The sequence below is a fragment of the Artibeus jamaicensis genome, unplaced genomic scaffold (genome assembly GCF_021234435.1).
Source record: "Artibeus jamaicensis isolate MK-2021 breed Jamaican fruit bat unplaced genomic scaffold, CSHL_Jam_final contig_3290, whole genome shotgun sequence".
In the NCBI taxonomy this organism is placed as follows: Eukaryota; Metazoa; Chordata; class Mammalia; order Chiroptera; family Phyllostomidae; genus Artibeus; species Artibeus jamaicensis.
In genome coordinates, this window is record NW_026521779.1 from 90,949 (window position 1) to 116,078 (window position 25,130).

A 25,130-nucleotide genomic window follows, 5' to 3' on the forward strand; every position below is an offset into this window, starting at 1 on the left:
CTCCATTTCTTAGTCATTAGATCCCTCTTGAGTGTGAGTGTGCATGTGAGGGCCTTGCTCCAGCCACTGGGGAACCCAGGAACCAGGGTATGTGTGTACATCTATCTGTGTTTGTGAGATGGGGATATCTATGGGGTGTGTATGCTGTGCACACAGCCACACCTGTTTCTCCAATCAAAAGCCCTTGTTTGGGCTGCCTCCACTCACCCGAAAGCATCCCCAGCCAGCCCCACACTGTCCTGGGGTCCCCCCAGGTCCAGCCCTTACCTTGATGGTGTCCTTGGCCCAGGCAGGCCTAAAGCCTCTGCCAAGATCCTGGATTTCTTTTGAAAAGTGGGAGAGACTCTGGAAGAGAAGAGAGGAGGGGTCAGAGAGCCTCACCTGTGGTGGGGGAGCAGCACGGGGAGCAGTCCCTGCTGGAGTTACTCGCCTGGCTCTTGATTCCAGGTGGGAGGGTCCAGGTAGGGAAGGAGATCACTGCAGGGGACAGAACAGAGGCTCATTAAGTGAGAGAATGTCTGTGTGTATTAGAGGTGGGGTCTAGGGTCAGTCAGGCCAGGTACCTTCACACTGGGTAGTCCTTTGTTTATGTGGAAATCCAGGTTTGGGCACCAAGCCCGGGAGGCAGTGGCACACATATGAGCCGTTAATGTTGATACAGAAGGTGGAGCTGTGACACTGATGCTCCCTGGAGTTGCACTCGTCCACATCTGGGGACATGAAGAGGGGGTCAGGCCCTGCCTGTCCCAGCCAGATCAGGGCCCTGTCCTCTTTGTGCCCTGCCCCCTGTGATTGCCCCCTACCCTACTCCTTTGCTGGAGGTGATGACACCTGTTGACTGCAGGTCCCTAGGTGGCAGACCCAGGGACTATGGGAAGTGTGCAGAGGCCTGACACGTAGCAGGTGAGCCCCACACTGATGTGCAGGTGTGCGGTATTGAAATACCTTCATCCCAGTTAGTGATTAGCTGCTGCCTGGGTCCCCCAGGAGCCTTCGCCTGGATGCCCCAGCTCCTTCCTTGGGCCCCTTGAGACCCTTTCCCATTTAGCCTCATAAGAACACTTTGCAGGCCAGGGCACGCCCAGAATTCATTCTGCTGGGTTCCTGTGTACACCACTGAGTGTGTGATCAAATGGTTTCACTTGTGGCCTCTGGATGTATATAGGACCTGAACCCTGAACCTTCACAGATGGTGTTGTTTGGGCCATTGGGGGACCCAGGAACTGGCTTCCAGCCAGGACGGCAGTGGCACTTGTAGCTGCCCTGGATGTTGAGGCAGTGGGTGGAGTTGTGGCAGGGGTTTTGCCCCGAGGTACATTCATCCACATCTGAGGCCAAAGCCAGAGTGTCAGGCCCTCTCTCCACTCACTGCACCCACTTCTCACTGCCTGGCACTAAGGACCCTACCTTTAATACACAGACCACCACCTGGTGACTTTCAACTTCACCCTCTAAGCACATTATGGTGGCCTCCCTGCAAGATGGACACAGCAGGGACCATAGTCTCCAGTGTATAGGTGGCAAAACCAGGAGGGAAACTTGTTAGGCCCGGAATTAGATAAAAGTAGCCAAGAGGAACAAGGAACCCGAGGCAGGCTCCAGACCCAGCAAGGAAGATAGAAAATACAAAGAGTGCTGAACAAACAAGATAACCGCCTGTGCATGACCTTATCTTTGCAGAAAGTCTTCCACTGCTGCAAGCAGAAAGCATAGCCATGTGTGTTCCCTCGAGATAGCCAATCGCTAACGGCCACGTCTGCTTCTGTGTTTGCTTGCTTGCTCACCCCAATAAAAACTCTAGGCTGTAAGCACCAGGCGTGACTCTCATTTGCAGCCCTCTGGGCACCGTGTCTCTGGATACCTCGAGAGTTCGCCCCTGCGCAGGTAAAGCTTTGGCCGATAAAGTTCCATCTTAAACTCCTGAAAGTTTCCGACCATTTGTTGCTCTCGTTGGTGGATGCTACAAACTGAGTTTGTGAGCCAGACTTCCTGACCAAAGACTCCTACCTACTCCCTCCTGGGCCCCGGCCCATGTTCCTTTTCTGGGAACAAGAAGTGACATGTCCTTCGGTTTGTATGTGACACATGAGAAAGGGGAAGTGTCTGGAGTGCTCACAGGGGCTGCTCAGAAAACCCCCCGCACATAAGGCCCTGCCACCTCCCTGCTCTGTGGCAGGACTGTCCAGGGACACAATTCCTTGGGCAGGGCCTATTACACAGCAATTTAAAAAAGAATAAAGTCTTACCATTTACAAGAGCATGGAAAGATCTAGAAGGTATTAAGTGAAATGAAATAAGTCAGAGAAAGACAAATACCATGTAGTTTCACTTATATGTGGAATCTAAAAAACAAAACAGGGAACAAACAAAAGGACAGAAAAGCAGGCTCATAGAAACTGAGATCATATGGATGGTTGCCAGAGGGCAGAAAGAGGGGAGGGGGTGAAAATGTGAAGAGGAACATGGTCAATGCTGTGTGAGAAATTCGCACTATGACTGCTGGTTCCTAGACTTAATGTGGTGGGCACACTGCAAGGTATATAAATGTGGTGGGAAGTGGGGCTGGTATGTAGTGATTCAGCATGGAGCAGTGAAGGCGCCTCTTCTGACTTTTTGGAGGCATCCCCTGGACTGGCAGGAAGTGGTGAAAATCCACCTGCGAGCAAGGCCAATGGTGGGAAAGGGCTGGGTGACTGGAAAGGAAAGCCAGTGTTGAAGGCCAAGGAGTGACAGGTGTTTCTATTATCTGACCCTTAGGTTCCCACCGGGACACAGACCTGGGGAGCTGAGTGGGACTCAGTCTCTATCTTCTGTCTGCCAGTGGTCTGGGACCCCATGGTGCCTGGATTGACCACCTCAGGAGAGGGTCCAGCCTGAGACAGTAGTCCCCTATGATGCCCTCCCTTGTCATCTGGTACAGATGGGGGCTTCTTTGTTCACAAACAGTCTGAGCTTGAAGCAGGGTTCGATATCACCCTGCCCACCACCAACACAACATCCTTCTGGGTCCAGGTCATCTGACCTGCCCTTGGGTCTGTGAATTGAAACTGTTGGGGAGTATCAGGGTAGGTGGGGCCTTGCTCAGGGGAATGGATGGAGGCTAAACAGACATAGTGCCAGGAGGCATCTTCTCAAGTGGGGTTGTTGGCAAGGGGCGCAGCTGGCCCAGCACAGTGAGTTGGCCTTTGAATCTTCCTTCCTCCCATAATGCTGCCTGTGATTCCAGGGCCCATCAAGATCCAGGTGGGAGGGGTGTTTATGAGAGAGCTCCAGGTGTGGCTGAGTCCATGTGGGCTCCAGGTGGGGTGAGGGAGTCTCATCCTGCCAGTCCCTGACCATGGTGAAGAACATAGATGTTGTACTGGAATCCAAGGTGCTGTGAGCTCATGAAGTCTCATAATACCATTCCCACTCTTGTTTCATAAAAATAAGATTTCAGGGTGGCAGGAGGGACATTCTGAATATCTGGAAATGGCACTCTGTGGAGGGTTCTGAGCCCTAGGGTTCAGAGAGGGCAGATGACCAGGTAGGTACCCAGGATGGCACTCTAATGATTGAAGAAAGTGGGACAATTGACCCCAAACCTCAGGGACATGGAAATGGAGGATACAGGGTTTCTTACCTTGACACGTGTTCTGACTCTCATGACTGAAATTCATTGCCCCAGAAACAAGCCTGTATCCCGGGTTGCACACACAGTAGTAGCTCCCCTCTGTGTTCTGGCAACTTGCTAGTTTTCCACAGAACACTGACAACGGTGGTCCACACTCGTTGGAGTCTGAAACAAAATGGGACAAAGGGTCACCTCCCAACAGTGTGAGTTCCCATAGGACAGAGGCCCTGGCACCCAGGCAGACACTGTCATGGGGACTGGACAGAACACAGGTTCAGGGTGGCACTCCTGGGGCTGGGCTGGGCTGGGCTGGGCAGAGCTAGCTGCTGAAGAGCCCACTGAGCTGTCTGCCCACCTCTGCTGTCTGGCTGCTCTGAAGACACCTACACTTATATACTCTGCTGTCTCCTGATGGGGCTGCATCCTCCCTTCCGGGGCTTGAGGAGTAGACAGAGGCACTGACTCAGACTACAAATCCTCACTGTGGTACCTTTTACACCACTGGGGACCTGGAAGTGGCATCCAGTCAGGGTGAATGTGGCAGTGAAGACCACCCTCAGGGCTGAGATCGGGGAGTGGGTTAGGGCTGGGGGCTATCCAGAGTGACTCCATCATTCACACCTGAAGATAGAGCCAGGTGTCCAGCCCCTGCCCAGTGAGGTCTCCACCTCCTATTACTCAGACTGGCTCAGAGTGGCACCCCCCTCCTCATCAGGCCCTCCCCCAGCTCCCAATGTCAGCCCTTTTGCAGATGCCCCAGGATGCCTCAGCAGGGAGACTTCCCGTCTCCATCTCTGGAGGAAGTTCCCCTTTATCAGAGCCCATCACAGATGTGAAATGAAGAAGCAGCCTACAGTTGCTCACAGCTGAGTCAGTGCAGTGTTTTCTGGCATCTTATCTCCCTGTTCTCGAAACATGAGAGAGAGAGAGAGATGCCAGTGAACAAAATCTGCTTTGAGTAGCTCAGGGACCCACCAAACAGGGGCTGGACACTCACTGTGGGCTAAAAACAATGGTTTATTAAGAACAACATACACAAGAATGACTCAAAATGCAGGGACAGTACCCTGGCTGGTGTGCCTCTGTGAACTGAGTGCGGGCCTGCAAACCAAATGGTCCCAGGTTGGATTCCCAGTCAGGGCACATGCCTGGGTTATGGATCAGGCCCCCAGGTGGTGGCAGGCTAGAGGCCCCTGATTGATGTTTCTCTCCCTCTCTTTCTGCCTCCCTTCCCCTCTCTCAAGAAATAAAAAAATAAATTACTTTAAAAAATATGCAAGGGCAAAATGGTAGGTCATACACATTCCAATCAGGTGACCAAAGACTAGAACCTGAAAGGACTCATGGTGTAATGAGTCAGGCAGCTGGTCTCCCCCAGATCAGACTTTCTTCTCCACACCTGTGGACTTCCCTTCTAAGTTCTCAGACCCAGGCTGTGGCTGTCGGCACCCAGTACAGGACAGGAGGCACTCATGTTCATTCCCCACTTGGGCACTGGGACTTCTCCACTCTGTTCTCAGATGGTGACAATGGCTAGAGACCTGTCTTCAAGTTTGACAGGACGAGGTGGAGTTGAATGGGGGAGAGTTGGAAATGAGGCGTGGTGCGCAACAAATGGATGTGACAGTGGAAAATTCCCCAACCTGCCAAGAGTGCTCCCAGCAAGGAGCTGGGATCCAGTTATAGTAGCAGCAGGATCTCCTCCATGTCGCCCAGACTGAAAGTCTCCATGAGACACACACATGCAAATGCACAAAGGAACCTAGGGATGCCTCCGGGGCCACGGATGGGCTGGGCACTGGTCACAGAAACATCATTATATTTTCACTGATAAAATCTGCTTTTCTCCAAATATTAAATAACACATGATACTGAGAAAGAAAATATTTAAAAAGGAAACAAAAAATTCACCAATAAGTCCACTACACAGACAACTGAAAATTTTAGAGTTATTTTCTTCTTTTCAAACATATTAAGGGTATTTTTATTATCAATAAATATGCAAAAACAGGAGACACAATTTCATTAATGTCAGAGAGCCAGTCAATGGCAAAACTAGACTTTGAACCCACACTGTGAGGAACACTGTGTAAGGTGTCAGCATGCTCCTACTGATCATGAAATTTTATTGCCCATATCCCTCCTCCTTTCCTGCCCTGCCATCTCTCTCTCATCCTTGACAAAGTGTTCCTGTGCTCCTCTCAGGGATGAGGTCTCTGGATGCCCCACAACCTCCCCCCACAATCTTTGTATGCCCTCTACCACCTCCCAAGCCACTGTACCCTCACAAGTCTCTGAGGAGGTGGTGATGATCTCCTCAGATAAAGAGGTGAATCCCGGAAGGCAGCTACAGGCAGTGGCGTTGACACATGCGGAGTGCAGGGGGCACCATGGAGCACAGGCCATAACAGCGAAGGCTGTGGGGATGGAGACGATGGTCAGAAGGCTCAAGAAATGCAGGGGCCCAGCTGGGGTCCAAGAGGAGATGACAGAAGGCAAGGATGAGATGGCTGTTATCAAAAGAGGAACACCTAAGAAAACGCTCGACATTTAGAGAAAAAAAAATAGCTTTTCTCATTTTCAAAAGACTTTTCTGAGCCTCACTTGCAGAATAAGCCTTCTTTCCTTCACCAGGGGTGAGAGGCCCCGGACCCCAGCATGACTCCCCATCTTACATCACGAAAGAGGAGGGCTGGACAGACTCACCTCCAGGGGCCTCGTCTGCAGGTCTTAATGTCAACAGCAGAAGAACTGAGAGTCCTGGGGCAGAAAAAAACAAACAGGAGAGTTTCAACCCCTATCCTCATGGTCATTACCCCCTTAGCAGGTGGCTCTGGCCCTACAGCCCACAGCTGCCAGCATAGCCCCCAGACTCCCGTACTTCACTGAGAGCTGAGACTCCATCTTTCCCCTCCATCTCCTGGGACCCCCTGAGAAATTAGTCACCAACAGACACAGTCCTCATGGAACCTCAGTTGGCACAGGTAAGTGAATGTAACGTACACACAGCTGCTGACAGGAACACACCTTATAAACCCCAACCTCTACATCTTAAAGGAGAAAGTCCTCAGACTGGTGTCCCTTTGCCCAGACCCAGGGTCTTGTTCTCTGTCAATGGCACAAATACAAGAATTTCTCTTCAATGATCATTTCCCCTGATTAAGGTATCCTTTGAAGGCGTAAAAGAAGAGTGCCCATTTTGGAGTTGAAGAGTCCAAAGTGTGAGCCCTAGCTCACAATATCAATTGCGATCAGAGCTCTGAAATAAGGAGAAGGGAGCTGATAAGAGGTAAGAAATGAGAACTAAGGCCCCTGCAGGTAGAGCCACTATCTCCTGGGTGAGGGACCTCTCCAGGTACAGCACCATGGCTTCTATGACTCCTTCCAAATGAGCTCCTGGCCCCATCATCATGGGGCCAGGAGCACTGAGGGCTCAACATTTGCCCTTTATACCCTGAGAAATGGGACACAGAGCAGGCTTTATGGTGTGAAAATTACTACAGTGCCAAGGAATACAATCTACTGTACAGGCAATTACCAGTCTACCTGGCGGCCTGTGCATGGGAGCCATGAACCCTAAGAGTATCTTTTCTCATCTCTGTGTCCCCTGTACAAGGTCTTTCTTCTCAGGAAGAGGCAAAGATGAATTCCTCCTTTAGGCTGTACTGCCAGTTCAACACTCTGCAAGGTGACAGAGGACACTGGTGGAGAACAAATTTGGAGTTGGAGATGTCCAAGACTGCATTCCAAACTCTCACCTGGTGGCTGTAAGACTTTAGACATGCCACCTAGTCTTTGAACCACAATTTCCCAATGCTAAGTTGGTACAGTGGTCATTATAATAGGATGGGCATTAGTATGATTACACATTAATGAAGACTAATAAAGGGCTAGCACAGTGCCTGGCTCAAAATAAAGTCAATGCAAGTCAGCTAAGGGAAAGTGTAAAAGAAAAAAATGAACAGTAGAGTTTCTTCCTGTTTCTGCTTTTCTTTCCTGTGTCTTCTTTTCTTTCCTGTGTCTGCTTTACCTTCCTGTTACCTGAGACACAGCAGTGACCAGGTCAGATCCAAGGTCAGACAGAATACATGCTCACTTTGGTTCTCCCAGAGGTCAGAATCCAAACTTTTATTATTCCCTATTGCTCACAAAATGTTCCTTTCTCTTACAGCTGTGTGCAGAGGTGAAGAGAGCAAGGTTCCAGGGCCAGATTGCCTAAGTCCAAAGCCAGCATGAAGCCACTCCTCGGGAGAGACATCTAAGCATTCCTTTCCTCTGCTGCCCCATCAACTATGCTTCTTCCATTTTCTAATGTGTGGTGCCCAAAGAAGGATAAAATGAATCTTAATGTCCCATACTTATGAATGAAGTCATTTGTTCTTCAGAGTATATTATACGAGTGCATGCACACCTAAAAGTGTTAATATCTTCAAGAAATTAAGCCTTTTTCCTATTTTCTTTTAACTTTTATTTTATCCTTACCCAAAGACATTTTTTCATTGCTTTTCAATTGAGAGCAAGAGAAAGAGAAACACCAGTGCAAGAAAGAAGTGTTAATTGGTTGCCTCCCATACATGCCTAGGTGGGGAATGGAACTCACAACCAAGGTATGTGCCCTGACCTGGAATTGTACCCACAACCTTTCAGTTATGGGGTGACACTCAAAACAACTCAGCCACACCAGCTATGGCTTGTTTTCCATTTATTTTAAATACCCACTGCATAACAAAGTGTTTGATCTGTGCAAAAAAACTGTACTTGAAAAATAAATAAATAAATAAATAAATACTCACTGCATTTGGTACAATAACCTTCCAAAATGTTCCCAGCTTTAAAAAAAAAAAAGTCACATTCCACAAATCAGATAAGAAATATGAATATTTTCATTGAAATGTTAATCAATATTAAGATGACTTTGATAACATCAGTTTTTACTCTATCACTGTTATTATCCTTCAAATCATTCTATGACACACCCAAATTCTATAGACTAAATGACAATGTTTTCTTTAGCAAATTAGAGTTTTTCACAAAGTTTGGGTATGTACACTGCTGAAAAAGTAAATGGGTATATAAACTTGTGAAAAAATAAACTAAGTTGTGTTACAGTTAACTTTATATGGCAATTTGGCTAGGTCACAGTGCCCAGATGTTTGGTCAAACCTTAGTCCAGATGGCATTGTGAAGGTGTTTCTTACATGAGATAAAATTTAAATGAGTAGACTTTGAGTAAAGTAGAGGACCCTCCATAATCCAGGTGGGTCTCATCCAATCAGCTGAAGACCTTAAGAGAAAAAAAAAGACTGACCTCCTCAAAAAAAAAAAAAAGGGAATTCTACCTCCAAACTGCTTTTGAACTTGAAATGCAACGTGAAGTCTTCCCTGGGTTTCCAGCCTGCCAGCCCACCCTGTATATTTTGTATTTTGCAATGTCCACTATTTCATAAGCCCATTTCTCAATATTATACGTACAGTAAGTTCTTACTGAATGTTAAGTGATAGGTTCTTGTAACTGTGGCAAAATGACATATAACGAAACCATTTTTACCACAGGCTGGTCACTCTAAACAAGAGTTAGATTCCTACAGCATCTCATCAATGTTATAATGAAATGACATTGAACAACATGATGTTATTCCAGGATCTGCTGTATACTCTTTTTCTCTAGCAAATCTGGTGGTAAAATGAGAAAACTCTGTTAAGACCCCAAGTTTGCCCTCATAGTAAGCTTCACTGACTTTACCTTTCAACATTTAGTATAATTGAATTAATATCCTTCTTAAAATTTCTTCCCTGCTTTCCTTTGTAGGGGTAGTAAGAAAACCAGAAATAAATCGGAGAACAGAGAAAATTCTCAAACTGGAAATAGAGTTTCAAGGTAGCTTTAGAGTTCCCAGATAGTCATCCAGTGCCATTGTTATGGCAATTGTTATGGTTATGGTCATTGTTATGGTTAACCATTGTTGTGGTTATAATTGTACCTACCTGGCAGCAGCCTCAGACATCCCATTCTCATGGTGGAGACACCAGCAAGCCCAGCTGCAGAGTGCCTCTGACCTTGGTTTCTGTGTGTTAAAAAGACTTCCTGTTTTAAGTGTGACTGATATCTTAGATTATCTGATTTACGAAACAGCTAATCTAGATGATTTCTTCTCCATTTTGTCCACTGACTAACTTCTATAAAACTCACAATTCTATTTCTTAACTATTTGCATGGCATTACTCATATTCTTATGGAAACCTCCTTGAGTGTGGTTGTTACATCTTTTTTATATAGAAAGAACTCCCGACCATGAAGAATCACTCTACTAGTCCCCTACAAGAACCTGGTTTGGAATAAAGAGACACCTATTATCTATTGGCAAGCTTCTCTATTTTTAAGTTTTTATTTTGACATAAATATAGATTCACAGAATGTTGCAAAAAACAATACCGAGAGGTCTTGTGTACCCTTCACCCAGTATCCTAAAAGGGTCACATTTCAGTGTAATGATAGTCCAACATCTAAACCAAGAAACTGACATTGGTACAATGTATGTTCAGTCCATGGCATATTATCATGAGATTCCTGTAGCTGTCACTGCCACCAAGATGCATAAATCACTCCATCAGGAGGTTCAAAATGCAGGCCTAGGTAAACACAGGACACCTTCTTACACAACCACATCAAAATTACAACTGAACTACAGAAAAACCATCATTCAGAACCATCAGAAATCAAGCTGAATGGAAATCCTACAACTACAGAATTAAAGAAGAAACTACATCTAGACCTGAGCAGGGGATGGAGACATGGAACAGGCTGGTACCACACTCATATGTGGCAGGTAAAAACTGGAAGGGAAATCATGGGAGTGAGGAGTCCCAGACCAGGGTTCCAGTGCCAGGAAGATAAGCGTTAACTTCTGACTATAAAAACCAGTGGGGATTGAGGCTAAGGAAGACAAACTGCTAGAGTCTCAGGAAGTTCCTCTTAAAGGGCCTGCACACAAACTTACTCAGACTTGCCCCCTCTGGGTTCCAACACAGGAGCAGCAGCATGAAAGGCATCAGAGACATATGGGGAGAAACTGAATTGTCCAGCATCAGGACAAGAACTGGGAGGCAGTGTTCTTCCAAAGTGCTGGCAGAGGCCATTGTTCCTTTTCTGAAAACTCCCCTCACAAAACCAAGAGCCAGCAGGTGGGTACCATATCTGAGACTTCATCAAACTGGCTCGCAGTTTCCCAGTCACCCCCCACTGCCTTGGTGATTCCCTGAGGCTATATGACCCAACCAACTTTTGGGCCCACCCCATCTGTTTCTAGTGGCTTTTCCATGCAGATGGCTTGTCTTGGTTCATGCGTCAGATCCTCCCAATTTTTCTCAAGCAAATAGCATCTACCTCTGCATGGCCTGTGCCTATTGCTAAGTGGCCCCAAGCCTGGCACTAGCTGCAGCTGGCCTTGGTTTACAGCTTGGACTCACTTGGGCACCTCCATGACCAGCAGAATTAGCAGCCAACAGTAAAGTGCTTTGTAGCTTATTTGGGTGGCCCTGGACAGAACACAGAAGTTGGCTTACTTTGGCCTGCACCTCCTGGGAGGCCCCAGACCCTGCACACTCAGTGGACACCTACATACCACGTCGGAGCACTAGCACCAACCACCTCCACAAATGACATGCTCAAGGGATGGACTCAGCAGGAATCAGAACTTTGCTGAAATAAGTTCTGCTCTGTGGAGTGGATCCCTGCAGAGCTGATTCCCCACGGTGGTCAGTGGTCACTGCCAGTCCTTGCAGCTGGCCTGAGTAAATCACTCCCACTGACCAGAAAACAGCAATCAAGGCTCAGCTGCAAGAAGGAAGTGTACACAGCCTATTTGGTGGGCACACTTTGAGTGCCTAGCTTGGGTGATAGGGGAAGCTGTGCCACTGGACCCTACGGGACATTTACTACAATAGGTCACACTGCCAGCCAGGGAGTTATAGCAGCTCTACACAATATGTGGAAACAAACACAGGGAGGCCGCCAAAATGAGGAGACAAAGAAGCATGGCCCAGATGAAGGAATGGAGCAAAACTCCAGAAGAAGAACTAAACAAAATGGAGATAAGTGATCTGCTAGATGCAGAGTTCAAAACACTGTTTATGAGGTTGCCCAGTGATGTTAGTGAGGACCTCAACTGCATAAAAAAACAGCATGGAAACCATAAAAAAGATCCAGTCAGAAATTAAGGATACTCTAACTGAAATGGAGAACAATTTACAGGGAATCAACAGTAGGGAGGGTGGGGTCAAGAATCATATCAGAGATTTAGAATATAAGGAAGCGAAAAACACCCACTAAGAACAATAAGAAGGAAAAATAATCTAAAACAATCAGAACTGTTTAAGGAGCCTCTGAGACAACTTAATGTATACCAACATTTGCATCATGGGAGTACCAGAAGGAGAAGAGAGAGCAAGAAGTTGAAAACCTATTTTTTTTTAGTTTTAATATTTTATTGTTTTTTTTAATATTAAATTTTATTTAGTTACTTTTCAAGTACATTTTTTTATCTATTTCTCCCATCCCACCCCACCCCCCCGCCCGGTCTCCCCCCTCCCTCCCATTCCCCCCCCCCAGTCCTCATCTCTGTGTCTTTCATACTTGTTCCTCAAAATCCCTCCCCCTTTTTCCCCTTAAGTTCCCTTCCCTCTCCCCTCTGGTCGCTGCCCACTTGCAAACAGAATAAAAACAAAGACGCTGAAATAGAAAACCTATTTTAAAAAATAATGACAGAAAACTTCCCTAACTTGGTGAAGAAAATAGACATAAAAATCCAAGAAGGTAAGAGAGTCTCCCCCAAAAATGGATCCAAATAGGGCTACACCAAGATGCATCATAATTATAACGCCAAAGGTTAAATACAAAGAGAGAATCTTAAAAGCAACTAGAGAAAAGCAGTTAGTTAGCTACAAGGGAGTTCCCATAAGATTATCAGCAGATTTCTCAAAAGAAACTTTGCAAACTAGACAGGATTCACAAGAAATATTCAAAGTGATGAAAAGCAAGGACCTACACCAAGATTACTCTATCCAACAGACCAATTATTTAGAATTGAAAGACAGATAAGAGCTCCTCAGACAAGGAAAAGCTAAAGGAGTTCATCATCATCAAACCATTATTATATGAAATGTTAAACAGTCTTCATATGAAATTATACAGAATATAAAATTATAAGGGGTCTATATGTAAAATTATGTAAACAACAAAGTGGTAATAAATACACATCCACCAATAACTAAAAAAAAAACCAAACAAGCGGAACAGAAACAAAATCATAGATACAGACAGCACTCTGATGGTTACCAAATGGGAGGAGGGTCAGGGGACAGGCAAAAAGTCATAGATATTAAGAAATACAAATTGGCAGTTACAGGATAGTCATGGGAATGTCAAGTACAGCGTAAGGAATAGAGTAGCCAAAGAACATATACATATATGCATGGCCCATGGATATGGACAACAGTGAGATGATTGCCTGAGAGAGTGGGCAGATGGTCTGGGTGGAGGGGGACTGAGGGAGAAAATTTGGGACAACGGTAATAGCATAAACAATAAAATATAATTTTTATTTTATTTTTTTAAAGATTTTACTTATTTATTTTTAGAGAAAGGGGAAGGGATGGACAAAGAGAAGGAGAGAAATATCAACGTGTGGTTGCCTCTCGTGTGCCCCACACTGAGGACCAGGCCTGCAACCCAGGCATGTGCCCTGACTAGGAATCCAAACAATGAGTCTTTGCTTCATGGTCCAGCTCTTAAAACACTGAGCCACACCAGCCAGGGCTAAAATATAATTTTTAAAAGAATGTCCCATCAGCACAAAGGTCTCCATCATGCTAGTGCAAGATCCCTGAACCCCACCAAGTCTAAAACTCAGATGATTTTGTTCTTCAACAACACTCAAAAAAGTTTTAGATTCTTATTATTTATAAATGAATATATTCCCTCTTTGTTCTTAAAAAGGAGAAAAATACATCCCTCCCAAAAAAATAATTTTTCAGTAGTCTGTGGGGTAGAATTATGATGATTTTCTTTGTCCACATTTTCTCCACTTTCTTTGTTTTCTACATGGCCATATATCTTAGTCTACTAGGGCTGCCATAACAAAACAGTATAGACTAGGCAGCTTAAACAACAGAAATTTATCTTCTCGTGATTTTGGAGACTGGACATCCAAGACCAAGTGCTGGCATGGTTGTTTCCTGATGACAGTTCTCTTGGTGTGTAGATGGCTGCCTTCTTCCTGTGTCCCCCCATGACCTTTTCTGTGTGTGTGTGTGTGTGTGTGTGTGTGTGTGTGTGTACACGGGGAGGTGTTGATTGGGATTACTGGTATCCTCTAGTTCTTTTTCTTTTTTTTTTATTTTTTAAAAAATATATTTTATTAATTATGCCATTACAGTTGTTCTATTTCCCCCCTTCATTCCCCTCCACTCTGCACACCCCCTCCCCCACCATTCCCCCCCCCCTTTAGTTTATGACCACGTGTCTCAAGTTCTTTAGATTCTATATTTCCCAACTATTCTTGCCCTCCCCCCTATCTATTTTCTACCTACCATCTATGCTACTTATTTTCTGTACCTTCTCCCCCCTTCTCCTTCTCCCACTCCCCTGTGGCTAACCCTCCATGGGATCTTCATTTCTATGTTTCCACTCCTGATCTAGCTGTCCTTTTAGTTTGCTTTTGTTTTAGGTGTGGTTGTTGATAACTGTGAGTTTGCTGTCCTTTCCCTGTTCATATTTTTTATCTTCTTTTTCTTAGATAAGTCCCTTTAACATTTCATATAATAAGGGCTTGGTGATGAGAAACTTCTTGAACTTGATCTTATCTGAGAAGCTCTTTATCTGTCCTCCCATTCTAAATTAAAGCTTTGCTGGATAGAGCAATCTTGGGTGTAGGTCCTTGCCTTTCATGACTTCAAATACTTCTTTCCAGCCCCTTCTTGTCTGTAAGGTCTCTTTTGAGAAATCAGCTGACAGTCTGATGGGAACTCCTTTGTAGGTGACTGTCCCCTTATCTTTTGCTGCTGCTAAAATTCTTTCCTTCATTTTAATCTTGGGTAATGTAATTATGATGTGCCTTGGTGTGTTCCTCCTTGGGTCCACCTTCTTTTGGACTGTCTGAGCTTCCTGGACATCTATTTCCTTTGCCAGATTGGGGAAGTTCTCCTTTATTATTTGTTCAAATAAGTTTTCCACTTCTTACTATTCCTTTTCCCCTTCTGGTACCCCTATAATTCAGATGTTGGAACGTTGAAAGATGTCCTGGAAGTTCCTATGCCTCGCCTCATTTTTTTGAATTCTTTCTTCATTCTTTTCTGTTTGGTTGTTTTTCTTCCTTCTGGTCCACTCCATTGATTTGAGTCCCAGTTTTCTTTACATCACTATTGGTTCCCTGTGCATTTTCCTTCATTTCATTTAGTGTAGCCTTCATTTTTTTCATCTAATTTGCAAGTAAAATCAACCAGTTCTGTGAGCATCCTGATCACCAGTGTTTTGAACTGTGCATCTGATAGGTTAACTATCTCTTGGTCACCAAGATACTTAAAAGTATTGGGTATGGGGCTTTGATTTGTTCTTCTGTTTGAGCCATAATTTTTTGGTCTGGTCATGCCTGTTGCATATGAGGGGTGGAGTCTTAAGTGTTTACCAGGGCAGGGCAAACCAGTCTCTGGGTTGTGACGCTGTATGTGGGGGCAGAGTTAGAGAGAAACCAATGGTACTTATTCCGCTCTCTCTCAGATTTCAGTCCCCTCTGCCACTTTCCACAAGCGAATTGGGCCCTTCTGGTGCTAGTTCCTGGGTGGGTGGGCTTGTGTATGTTCTAGGACCCTGTGGGTCTCTCCAACAAACTCTCCTGTGAGGCTGGCAGTCAGTCTCTCCTGGCACCTCAGCCCCCACAAGTGTTTTCAATCGGTGCTTTTAGGCTTTATTTCCCGTCACTGGGGCCCTGGGCTGCCCAGTCTATCTCACTGCCTGTTTTTTTGCATAGTTTATCTGCACATGAATGTGTGACCAGTCAGCCAGCCACCTTGTGGACCTCACTGGATTGGGTCTGCTCATTTCCTCCCCGCACCCGGGTCTGCCAACCACCGATTTTTCCAGCCCCAACCCCTCTCCTTGGGCCACTGACTCCACCCCTCTTACCAGTCTGGATGAATGGTTCGTTGTCAGACTTTCATACAGTTCAATTTTCTGTCTGTTCTGGTTTTGTTTTGTTTCTAAATCTTTGTTGTCCTTAAATTTGGTGGTGCGAGGAGGCACAGTATTTCCACCTATGCCTCCATCTTGGCCAAGAGTCCTTTTTTAAATTAATTATTGTTTCTTCACTCTGTTCCGGTTGGATGTTTATTTTTTCCTTTGGTTCTAAATCATTGCATTGACTCCTGGTTTCCTTCCTGTCACTTTTGGTTCCCTGAATATTTTGCATTATTTCATTTTGGGTATCTTTCATTTGTTTTTTCATCGTTTTGACCAAACTCAGTCAGATCTGTGAGCTTTTTAATTACTAGGGCTCTAAATTCTCCATCAGATAGGTTGGCTATCCCCTCATCACTTAGTTCTCTTTCTAAGGTCTTGCTCTGTTCTTTCATTTGGGCCATATTTCTTTGTCTTGGCACACCTGATAAATTGCAAGGGGGCGGGGCCTTAGGTTTTTGCCTGGGCGGGGCAATCCTTTTTGCTGGGATGTAGCCCTACCTGTGGGGGAGGCGCCAGAGAGACAACAATGCTCTCATCTGCTACTCTGTAGCACACTCTCCAAAGGTCTCTTGTGTGAGGCTGGGAGTTGCTCCCACCATGGAAACCACGGTAATACACAGCCAACTCTGAGTTTCAGTTTCCCCTTAAGTTTGGAGTCCCCTAGTTCTAAAGCCCCAGCTCTTCACTCTACATTTCTTGGTCATGACACTACCGCTGCCTTTTTCCTTTCACCTGTTTCCTTGACAAAGTGCTTCTGTGTTGCTCCAAGTGCTAAGGACTCTAGAGACCCGCAATCTCTGATGTGCCCCTCCACCACACTGAAGTCTTTGCACCCTTGCCACTCATCATGTAATTGCTGGAGATCTCCCCAGATGGAGATATGAATCCGGGATAACAACGACAGGCAGAGGCACCAAAACATGTAGCATAAGAAGGGCACCTTCAAGCAGAGATATTGCTGGAATGGAGACTGGTCAGAGGCCCCAGGGAATGGATACACCAGCTGCCAGCTGCTGTTGGAAGAGGAAGTGCTCAAGACTATCTGGGTATTTTCAGAGGAAGAAACAGATCCTATACACCCCAGATGAATAGTTTCTGAAACTCACTTGCAGAAAAAGCTCTGTTCCCCACTTCCCACTGGTTGGTAAAGGAACCCAGGCTCTGGCGTATGCTCCCCAGCTTCCAACACTAAGGGGGCGGGTGTGGAAGACTGACCTCCAGGGATCAGGGTTGCAGAGACCAATGGCAACAGGAGCGGCACAGAAATATTTGAGGCAGAAAGACAGAGAGGTGACAAGAGTCAAGCTCCACATGGCCACTGTCTCCTCACTAGTTGCCTATGATCCTGTGCCCAGAGTGCCCAGCAGTGACCCCCCCAGACTCCTTATACCAGGCTCCTGCACATCATATGGAGTCTGAAGTTCATTCAGCTTTGCTCCCACCATTTCCTGGGACTTGCCTAGGAATCAGTCCCCAACAGCCACGAGCCTTCATGGAACCTCAGGTACAACAGGTAAGAAAATAGCATACACAGACAGCTGATGACAGGGACACATCTTAGAAACCCCAACCTCTCCCAGTGGAGAGGGTACATCTTAAAGGAGAAAGTCCTCAGAATAGCATACCTTTGCCCAGGCAATGCTAGAAATCTGCTTCTTCTTTCAAAATTTTTCTCCCAGGATTAATGATCTCCCTGTTTGAAACATACATGTGGAGAGTGGGTTTCAGAGTCAGACAGCCGAAAATCTGAGTCCCAGCTCCTCCACTTGGCACCAGAGCCTCCCACCATTTGGTCTCTTGGTTCCTTCTGCATTCCTTTCCTAGCATTGAGGTTCATGTCTAAGTGGGAGCTATAAGATATACATGGGTGGTCAAGGGGGTGAAAGCTGACTGTGGAGAGCTGAGTGTCCTGTTGCCACCAGACCACATTTCTGCACTTAAGTTCCCTGTTAAACTCATTAACCAACAGTCAGCTCATCTGTCTCATTCTTTGGTCTCTGCATTCCTTCAGTGTTTGGGGGCCCTTTCCACACATGGCCTTTTTAGAGAACCTGTGGCCACAAACCAAGGAACACCAGGGGCCACCAGAAGCTGGAAGAGGCAATGAAGACTCTTCCCCTAGAGTTTCAGAAGGAGTTTGGTCCTACTAACACCTGAATATCAGACTTCTGGTCTCCAGAATGGTGAGAGAATAAATTTCTGTTAAGTCACCAAGTTTATGATAATTACACCAGCCACAGAAAATTAATACAACCTGTAACTGGGCTCTGAATCATGCATATAGGCTATGGAGCCAGCCTGCTTGGCTTGGAATCCCATTTTATCCCTTACTATCTGTGTGTCCCTGGAAAAGTTACTGAGCTTTTCTGTACCTCAGTTTTCTCATCATAAAATTGGGGTAATACCAGCACTTCCTACACAGAACTGTGGCATGGATTAAATGAGTAATACTTATAAACTACTTAGTAGAGTAACTACCACATAGTATGTGCTCAGTAAGTATTCATCACTGTTAGTATTAATAGTAGTAGTATTCATGTTACCTTAGACAGTCAGTCTAAGCACCAGGGAATCTCCCCCATTGACCAAGATGGCACAGGGAGAGGCTCTTAAACGCAAAACCTGGAAAGACAATTGGAGAGAAAAAACCCTCCCCTCCCTATCACTATAAGAACGACAGCCTTGAGCAGGCTTGAGATGAAAGCCCACCTTTTTCCTTTTGCACCAGCACCTGACTCACACGTTTTGTTGTGGCAGGCAGCCAAACCCGCCTTTTGGTCACATTAATACACTAAGGCTGTATCATGGTTTGAAAGCAGCTTCTTTTCAACTTTGAATGAAATCAGTTATGACTGAATTTGTATGCAATAATTTATTCCTAATTTTTCCTTTTTAAATTAGAATTCTAAGCTCCTTAATCAATTTCTTCTCCCTTTGCTCATTATGCCATTTTCTAAAATGTGACTCCCAAAGTAGGAAAAAATGAGTTCTGGCCTTGTATATAATATTTAGTTTCACAAGTTGGTTTACATTATAAATTCTTTAGGGTATCATATGTAACATCAACCTTTAAACTCCGAAGGCATTAGCTCTGCTTCATACTTCTTTCACAATCTCCATAGCATCTAGGCTAATGTTTTATATGCAGAAGTTGCCCAATAAACATGGCCACTAGTCAGAAATTACATTTCCCATAGTAGGCTAATAAGAACTAAAACTAGGTAAGAGATTAATGTTTTCTCAAAATCAGAAAACAAACTACAAAGTATGTATTGATCACATATTGTACATTAGCTATTCTAACAGACATCAGAGAGATGAAAGAATAAAGAAACTAAAGTTAGTATCTCAAGAAAGTCCTCCTCAGTTACACACTATTGTCCTTCAAATTATCCCATGGTTCACAAAGAGCCAGCAGATTGACCATATTTTTGTTAACACAGTTGGCAGGGAGAGGTCACGGGTTTCTGGGACTTAATCCTATAGCAATAATCAAATGGGTAGAAAAATGAAAAATATCCATATAAGCTCCAAGTCTTTCCCTTAATCCAAGTGTCAGCCTCTTCCCTCTGAGAAGCTAAGAAATGTAATAAAATCCTATTTTTCCCCTTTATTCTGTCATTTCTCCAAACTGTGCAAAAGCAAGTCAGGAAGAAAGCAAAATGGTAGAGGGGGTTCTCCAAGTGGATAAAACAGTTCTCACATTATATTGGGTATAGAACACATTTAATGAGGTGCAGAAAGTACATAGATCATAAGTTTCCAGCTTTATGAATCAAGACATAAATACTTCCAGCCCCCCAAAAGTTTCCTCCACTTCTCCTCAAGGTAGCCACTATTCAGACTTTTCTCACCATTGATTAACTTTTGCTGTTTTCAAACATTCCCAGGTACTTTGAAATGGGCCATACATGTGGTTATAATTCTACCTACCTGGGAGAAATCATAAATAGCTGCTTCTCATGGTGCAGAGACAATCAAGCCCAGCTGTGGAGAACTTTCTACCTTGGATTTTAAGTAAAAAATATTCCTGTTCAAATAAACTACATGAGAATCCATATGTGTGAGTTTTCTAGAAGAGCCAACATAGGAACATCTATCTACCATAGACCTTTCTTCCTCGTTTTATCAGATTCACAGTCCGGTTTTTTAATCCTCACCCAAATATATGTTTATTGATTTGAGAGAGAGAGAGAAACATCAATTAGGTGCTTCCCATATGTGCCCCAATGGAGACTCAAACCAACAATCTAGGTATGTGCCCCTGAGTGGGAATCGAACCTGTGACCTTTTGGTCTATGGGACAACACTAAAACAAACTAGGCCACCTGGCCAGGACCAAGTTCTACTTTTTTAAAAATATTTTATTGATTCATTTTTAGAGAGAGGGAAAAGGAAGGAGAAAGATATGGAGAGAAACATAGATGTGCAAGAGAAACATCAATGATTGCCCCCAATTTGGGACATGGCCCGCAACCCAGGCATGTGCCCTGACCAGGAATTGAACCAATGACCTTTTGGTTTGTAGGAACCCACTGAGATACACCAGTCAGGGCTAAGTTCTGCTTTTTTTTCTTGGCATTACCAATGACTATATAGCCAGCCTATTTGGGGGTGGCTGACATTTCCTATTGATAAAGGAGAAAAGGATGTGACTGTGTCCCCCAAAAGGAAGCTTCATGACTAGCTCACTAAAATGTTCCTACTCTGTAGATAAACATCAATCTATGGGTCATTTAATAAGAAAACTCATCTAATATCAAAATACTTGTCACTGGCAGGACTAAGAATTAAATCCTTGGCCTGAATTTTTTGGCCAATTTTTTTTTCTTTTTAGTAACTAAGTCTTTTTATTGATAACTCCCCAACAGCATCTGTAAACATCAAATACAAAAATATTCCACTAATTTCTGTTTTCCAAGGTGGCTCAGCTTGTGGCAAAGCCTATGCTCTCTCTCTCTCTCTCTCTCCTGTTTAATTAGTGTAACCGGAGTGGATGCAAAGCAAAACAGAGAAGGAAAAAGTATGCAACTTGGGCAGATAGCCTACCTCTGTGCCTGGCCACACACAGAGACAATCAAAACTATAAACTTTATGGCCTTATTTGTAAGACGAAACCTGAGAGATGAATAGCCAATAGGCACTGTGGATGGATCATTTTAGAGGTGGACTTTCCTCCAGATAAGTAACTGGGATCACATGACTATGATTATTCACAGCCAGGCTAGAGAATGTGAATTTTATCATGGGAGCATTAGGCATGCACAAAAGAATCCTGGGGAGGGATGTTTCATAGTCAAGCATCTAGGGGAATTGTGTGTCTGGGAGGGAGTAAGCTGGAGATAAGCACAAGCCCCAGACTGCTCTACTTTGGGGCCCAAGTCACTACTGCCTCTCCACACCCACCTATGCAATTTGGAATCTCCTGAGATAAATGCATTCTTACAGAAACATAAAGCAAGCAGCCAGATGCCAAAGAAGGGCATTTCCCTCAAGCTGCCAACATTGAGGTAATCATGACAGCATCATCATTCATACCCTACATTCATGGGATGTGGCTCATGTGGGAGAATCACAGCCTCAACTTGCACCCTTCTGAGAAGTCTCACGATTGCTGGTCTCAAAACCAAAAGTCAGATATCTACAGAGTTCCCAGCCAAAACTCCTGCAGTCTGCACCCAGAACCAAAGTTCACAGGTCCAGGTTCCTGAGACTTAAAGATGGCTAGAACATTGGCAAGGGCTGGGATTCTCCCTACATTGGAATCTGTCAACCAGGGCAGGACTTGACTAGACCTGGACTAGGATTCCTAGAGTCTGAGCATCCCTGAGGGCCAGCCTATAGTCCTGCAGCTAGTTGACTTGGGGAATGAGCACAATAAGAGCCAAATGGTGCAAGACAAAAAAAAAAGTAAAGTTGAAGTGTTCAGGTGACCAAAGGACTCTGAGAAACCAAGAGGCAAAGCCTTGGACAAACTGACCTTCAACCCACCAATGTATCAATAAAAGGCATGGTCTCTTCCTGAGGAGTCCTATTGTGAGACCCAAATCCAGGGCTGTTCCCTGCACCTGGAGCTGCACAGAACTGGTGTAAAATCCCTGTGGTGAACGAACCCGCTTGCTGCCTACAGTCTCTCACCTCCACTCCCTGCTGCTGTCCACTTAGGGAAGAAGCACCAATATTCCAGCCTTAATGAGAAACAAGGATGGCTTTTTTTTACTAATTGAAGAGCCTTAACTAAAATACTTTTCAGAGAAAGATACTGTGAATGGAGGCAAAAAGACTATGTGTGAGCATATTTGAGCTGACATACACATTTTGATTTTAAAAACATAACCGAGAATATACTCCATTAGCAGTATTTCCTCTTAGCTACCATGTACTTCAGTAGACTATCATCAAATCTAATAACATGGATCAACCAATGGCTTTTCCAATCAGCGGTTTTGTACTTTCATTGCAAAAAAAAAAAAAAGGGGGGGGGATAAACAAAAGCACAATGAGTGCTGAAAACATTATCTAAAACCCTGCTTACCTTGGCTACCACCTCGTGTCTGTCTTTCCACTATGCTCACCTTACCTTCTTGTTCAGATTGAAGAAGTATGCCTCTTGGGACAAAGTGTCCTTTGAAGGTCTGAATAGTAGAGCAGTCATTTAAGATAATCTTTGATCCTCACATACACTCCCTCTGTCCTATCACAGAGTCTAAGAATACAGCCTCAGGCTGATCCAGATGCCTAGGAACTACCTAGTATTGAATGGCCTGTGAAGGCCAGGCACTATGTTCTCTCCACTCTGTTTAGAGGCTGCTGAGAGGTGAATTTCAGAGGTAGAGGCTTTCACTCTGAGGGTGAGAGGAAGCAGCCCACAGAAACCTGCAGCCTTCTGGGCTCAGAGACCACACATACTCCACCTGGGAGCATTGCCAGCATACGAATTCATATAGACTTAGCAAGCATATTAAAAGCTTATTTTCTATTCAGCACAGGGCTAGGCTTAAAGGAAGTCACACTGAACAAGGTTCATATGGTCTCTGACCTCAGGGAACTTACAGGAAAGATGATCAAGTCCAATAAACAATTCCAAAAAGAGTCTAATGTAGGAAGAACCACGTCTCCAACTTCCACTCTGGATTTAGAAATGTAGTGGATATTGCTGCCACACAGAAAAAAAAGGCTCAGGAATTCATAAAAACATAACTTTCTTGGCATCAGCAGAGAGCTCAAGTCACAAGCAACTGACTAGCCTGACACCTAGGGGAAGAGAGCTGGACAGAGTTCTGACTCACCTTTAGCACAGGATGAAGACAGTGCCACCACACAAGAGGGTAAGATCTATGCTAAAATTCCTAATCAGTTGCTAAAGGCTAAGTGGGGGCCAGTCTGAGTTCTCACCCACTCACAGGCTCTTCTTGGACCACCACTGGGCACTCAGGAGGAAAACCGAGTATAGGGCTAGAGGTGGGAGAAAGGCTCCTCCTCCTCAGCTAGATCCAAACATTCCTCAAGTGCATGATCAATTTTCCAAATTACCATAGGCATTTTTGCCAGTGATTTCCCTACCATGTAGCCTTTTCCTGACCTTGACAAGCAGTTTGTTCACCATGTTTCCAGCCATTTTCTTCACTCCTTTTCAGCTGCTATATTGCTGCCAAATTCTAAAGTCAATGCCACAGTTTGTTTTGTTGCATCAGCGTTCTCTGATACTAACTTCTGTCAGTTATCTATCCATACCTGACCACCTCATGTACTCATAATCCTGTGAGTCAGCAATTTGAGCTGCACTCAACTGGGCAGTTCTGACGGCCTCACCTAGGGTCTCTCATGCAACTTCAGTCACCTGGTGGCTTCCCTGGGGCTGATAATTAAAGAAGACATCACTCACAAGTCTGCTGGTTGGTGCTGACAACCAGCAAGGCCCCCCCCCTCCATGTGGCCTCTCAATTAGAAGGTTGACCCAGGCTTCTTCACACTTTGCTCTCAAGAGTCTTAGCCACAGCTGAAAGAGGGCAAACCCCAATATGTTTTTCAAGCCTCTGCTTCCCTCATGTTTGATAATGTTCCACTGGCAAAACAAATCATGTCATCAAGCTTATCTTCAAGGAGTAGAGAAATAAACTCCATCTCCTGATAGGAACAGAAGAGTCACACTGAAGAAAGATTTTCAAGGAGGGATGGAATTAATTGTGGCAACCATCTATCACATCATTATTTACCTGCCCCCATAAATTGTGAATTAGAACACAGGAAACCACTTTCTCACTAATACAGCTAAAATTATATGGACTGACAGTAACATGTGCTGTCAAGGATGCACAACAAATAAAACTTTTATTCACTGATGAGGGAAGGATAAGTTGTTTCAACCATTTTTGGAAAACTGTTTGGCAGTATCTACTCAAGCTAAAGATATGCCTACCCAGTGACCCAGCAGTGCCATCCCAGGTTTCTACCCAAGAGAAATGAGAACGTGACCACAGTGAGACTCGCACGGGAACCCTCACAGCAGCATTATTCATAACAGCAAAACCCAGGAAGAATCCAAACATCCATAAAGACTAGAACTTCAAAGTTCTGGTATATTCGGATGACAGAATGTTACACAGCAATTTTTAGAAAGAATAAAGTACTTACGAAGTGACAAAGATATATTTTGTGGACACTGAGTGAATAGGACACACAAGAGGGCATACTGTGAGGTTTCATTTCTGTAAGCAAGAAAAACAAATCTATGGTGATGGAAGTCAGAACATGGGTTACCTCTGGGGGTGGGGCTCACGACTGGGAGAGAAAATATTTTACATATTGATGTGGGTGGTACAGACATATGTACAATAATTCATCAAGGTGGGCATTAAATTTATGAACTGTTATGTAAGTTATACCTCAATTAAAACACAGAAACGGAACTCCATGACAACAGGTGAAAATTAAGAATAGCCCCCCTGGGTAAAGTACTATGGAGACCAAGTATATTTGGAGCCAGACTCTGTCACTTACCACCTGCATAACCTTGGTTCATTCACCTCATCTGCTAGGCCTCAGTTCCTCATCTGTGAACTGAAGATAATGAAAGACCTTCCCTTGGTATTACTGTGGGGACTAAACAACTTAAAAGGTACAAACCTTCAGGAAATATTATCAATTAATATTAAGGTCTAAATAATTATTTGCTAGTATGTTGATGAGTAATTGAATATTCATTGCCAGGAAGATGGTCATTTTACAGGAAACAATTTGCTAGCACTTATAAAATATCAAAAATCAGCCCTGCCTGATTTGGCT

General features: G+C 44.6%; 1 protein-coding gene across 7 annotated transcripts in view; it reads right to left on the minus strand.

The window, feature by feature from the left end:
- LOC119049534 (adhesion G protein-coupled receptor E2-like) overlaps positions 1-9,671 on the minus strand; it is a 32,940-nt gene extending 23,269 nt beyond the window's left edge. For 4 of the 7 annotated variants that reach the window (XM_053663799.1, XM_053663802.1, XM_053663800.1 and 1 more), the window contains exons 1-7: positions 9,599-9,671; positions 6,320-6,373; positions 5,896-6,123; positions 3,623-3,778; positions 564-710; positions 431-477; positions 268-345 (exon numbers count right to left, since the gene is read on the minus strand). In XM_053663799.1, the coding sequence (XP_053519774.1) occupies positions 268-345; positions 431-477; positions 564-710; positions 3,623-3,778; positions 5,896-6,123; positions 6,320-6,373; positions 9,599-9,629 (741 nt within the window). In that variant the 5' untranslated portion in view covers positions 9,630-9,671. The remainder of the gene's footprint in view (positions 1-267; positions 346-430; positions 478-563; positions 711-3,622; positions 3,779-5,895; positions 6,124-6,319; positions 6,374-9,598) is intronic. The other 3 variants (XM_053663798.1, XM_053663797.1, XM_053663801.1) reach the window with 3 other exon arrangements.
- Between the last annotated feature and the right edge of the window lie 15,459 nt (positions 9,672-25,130).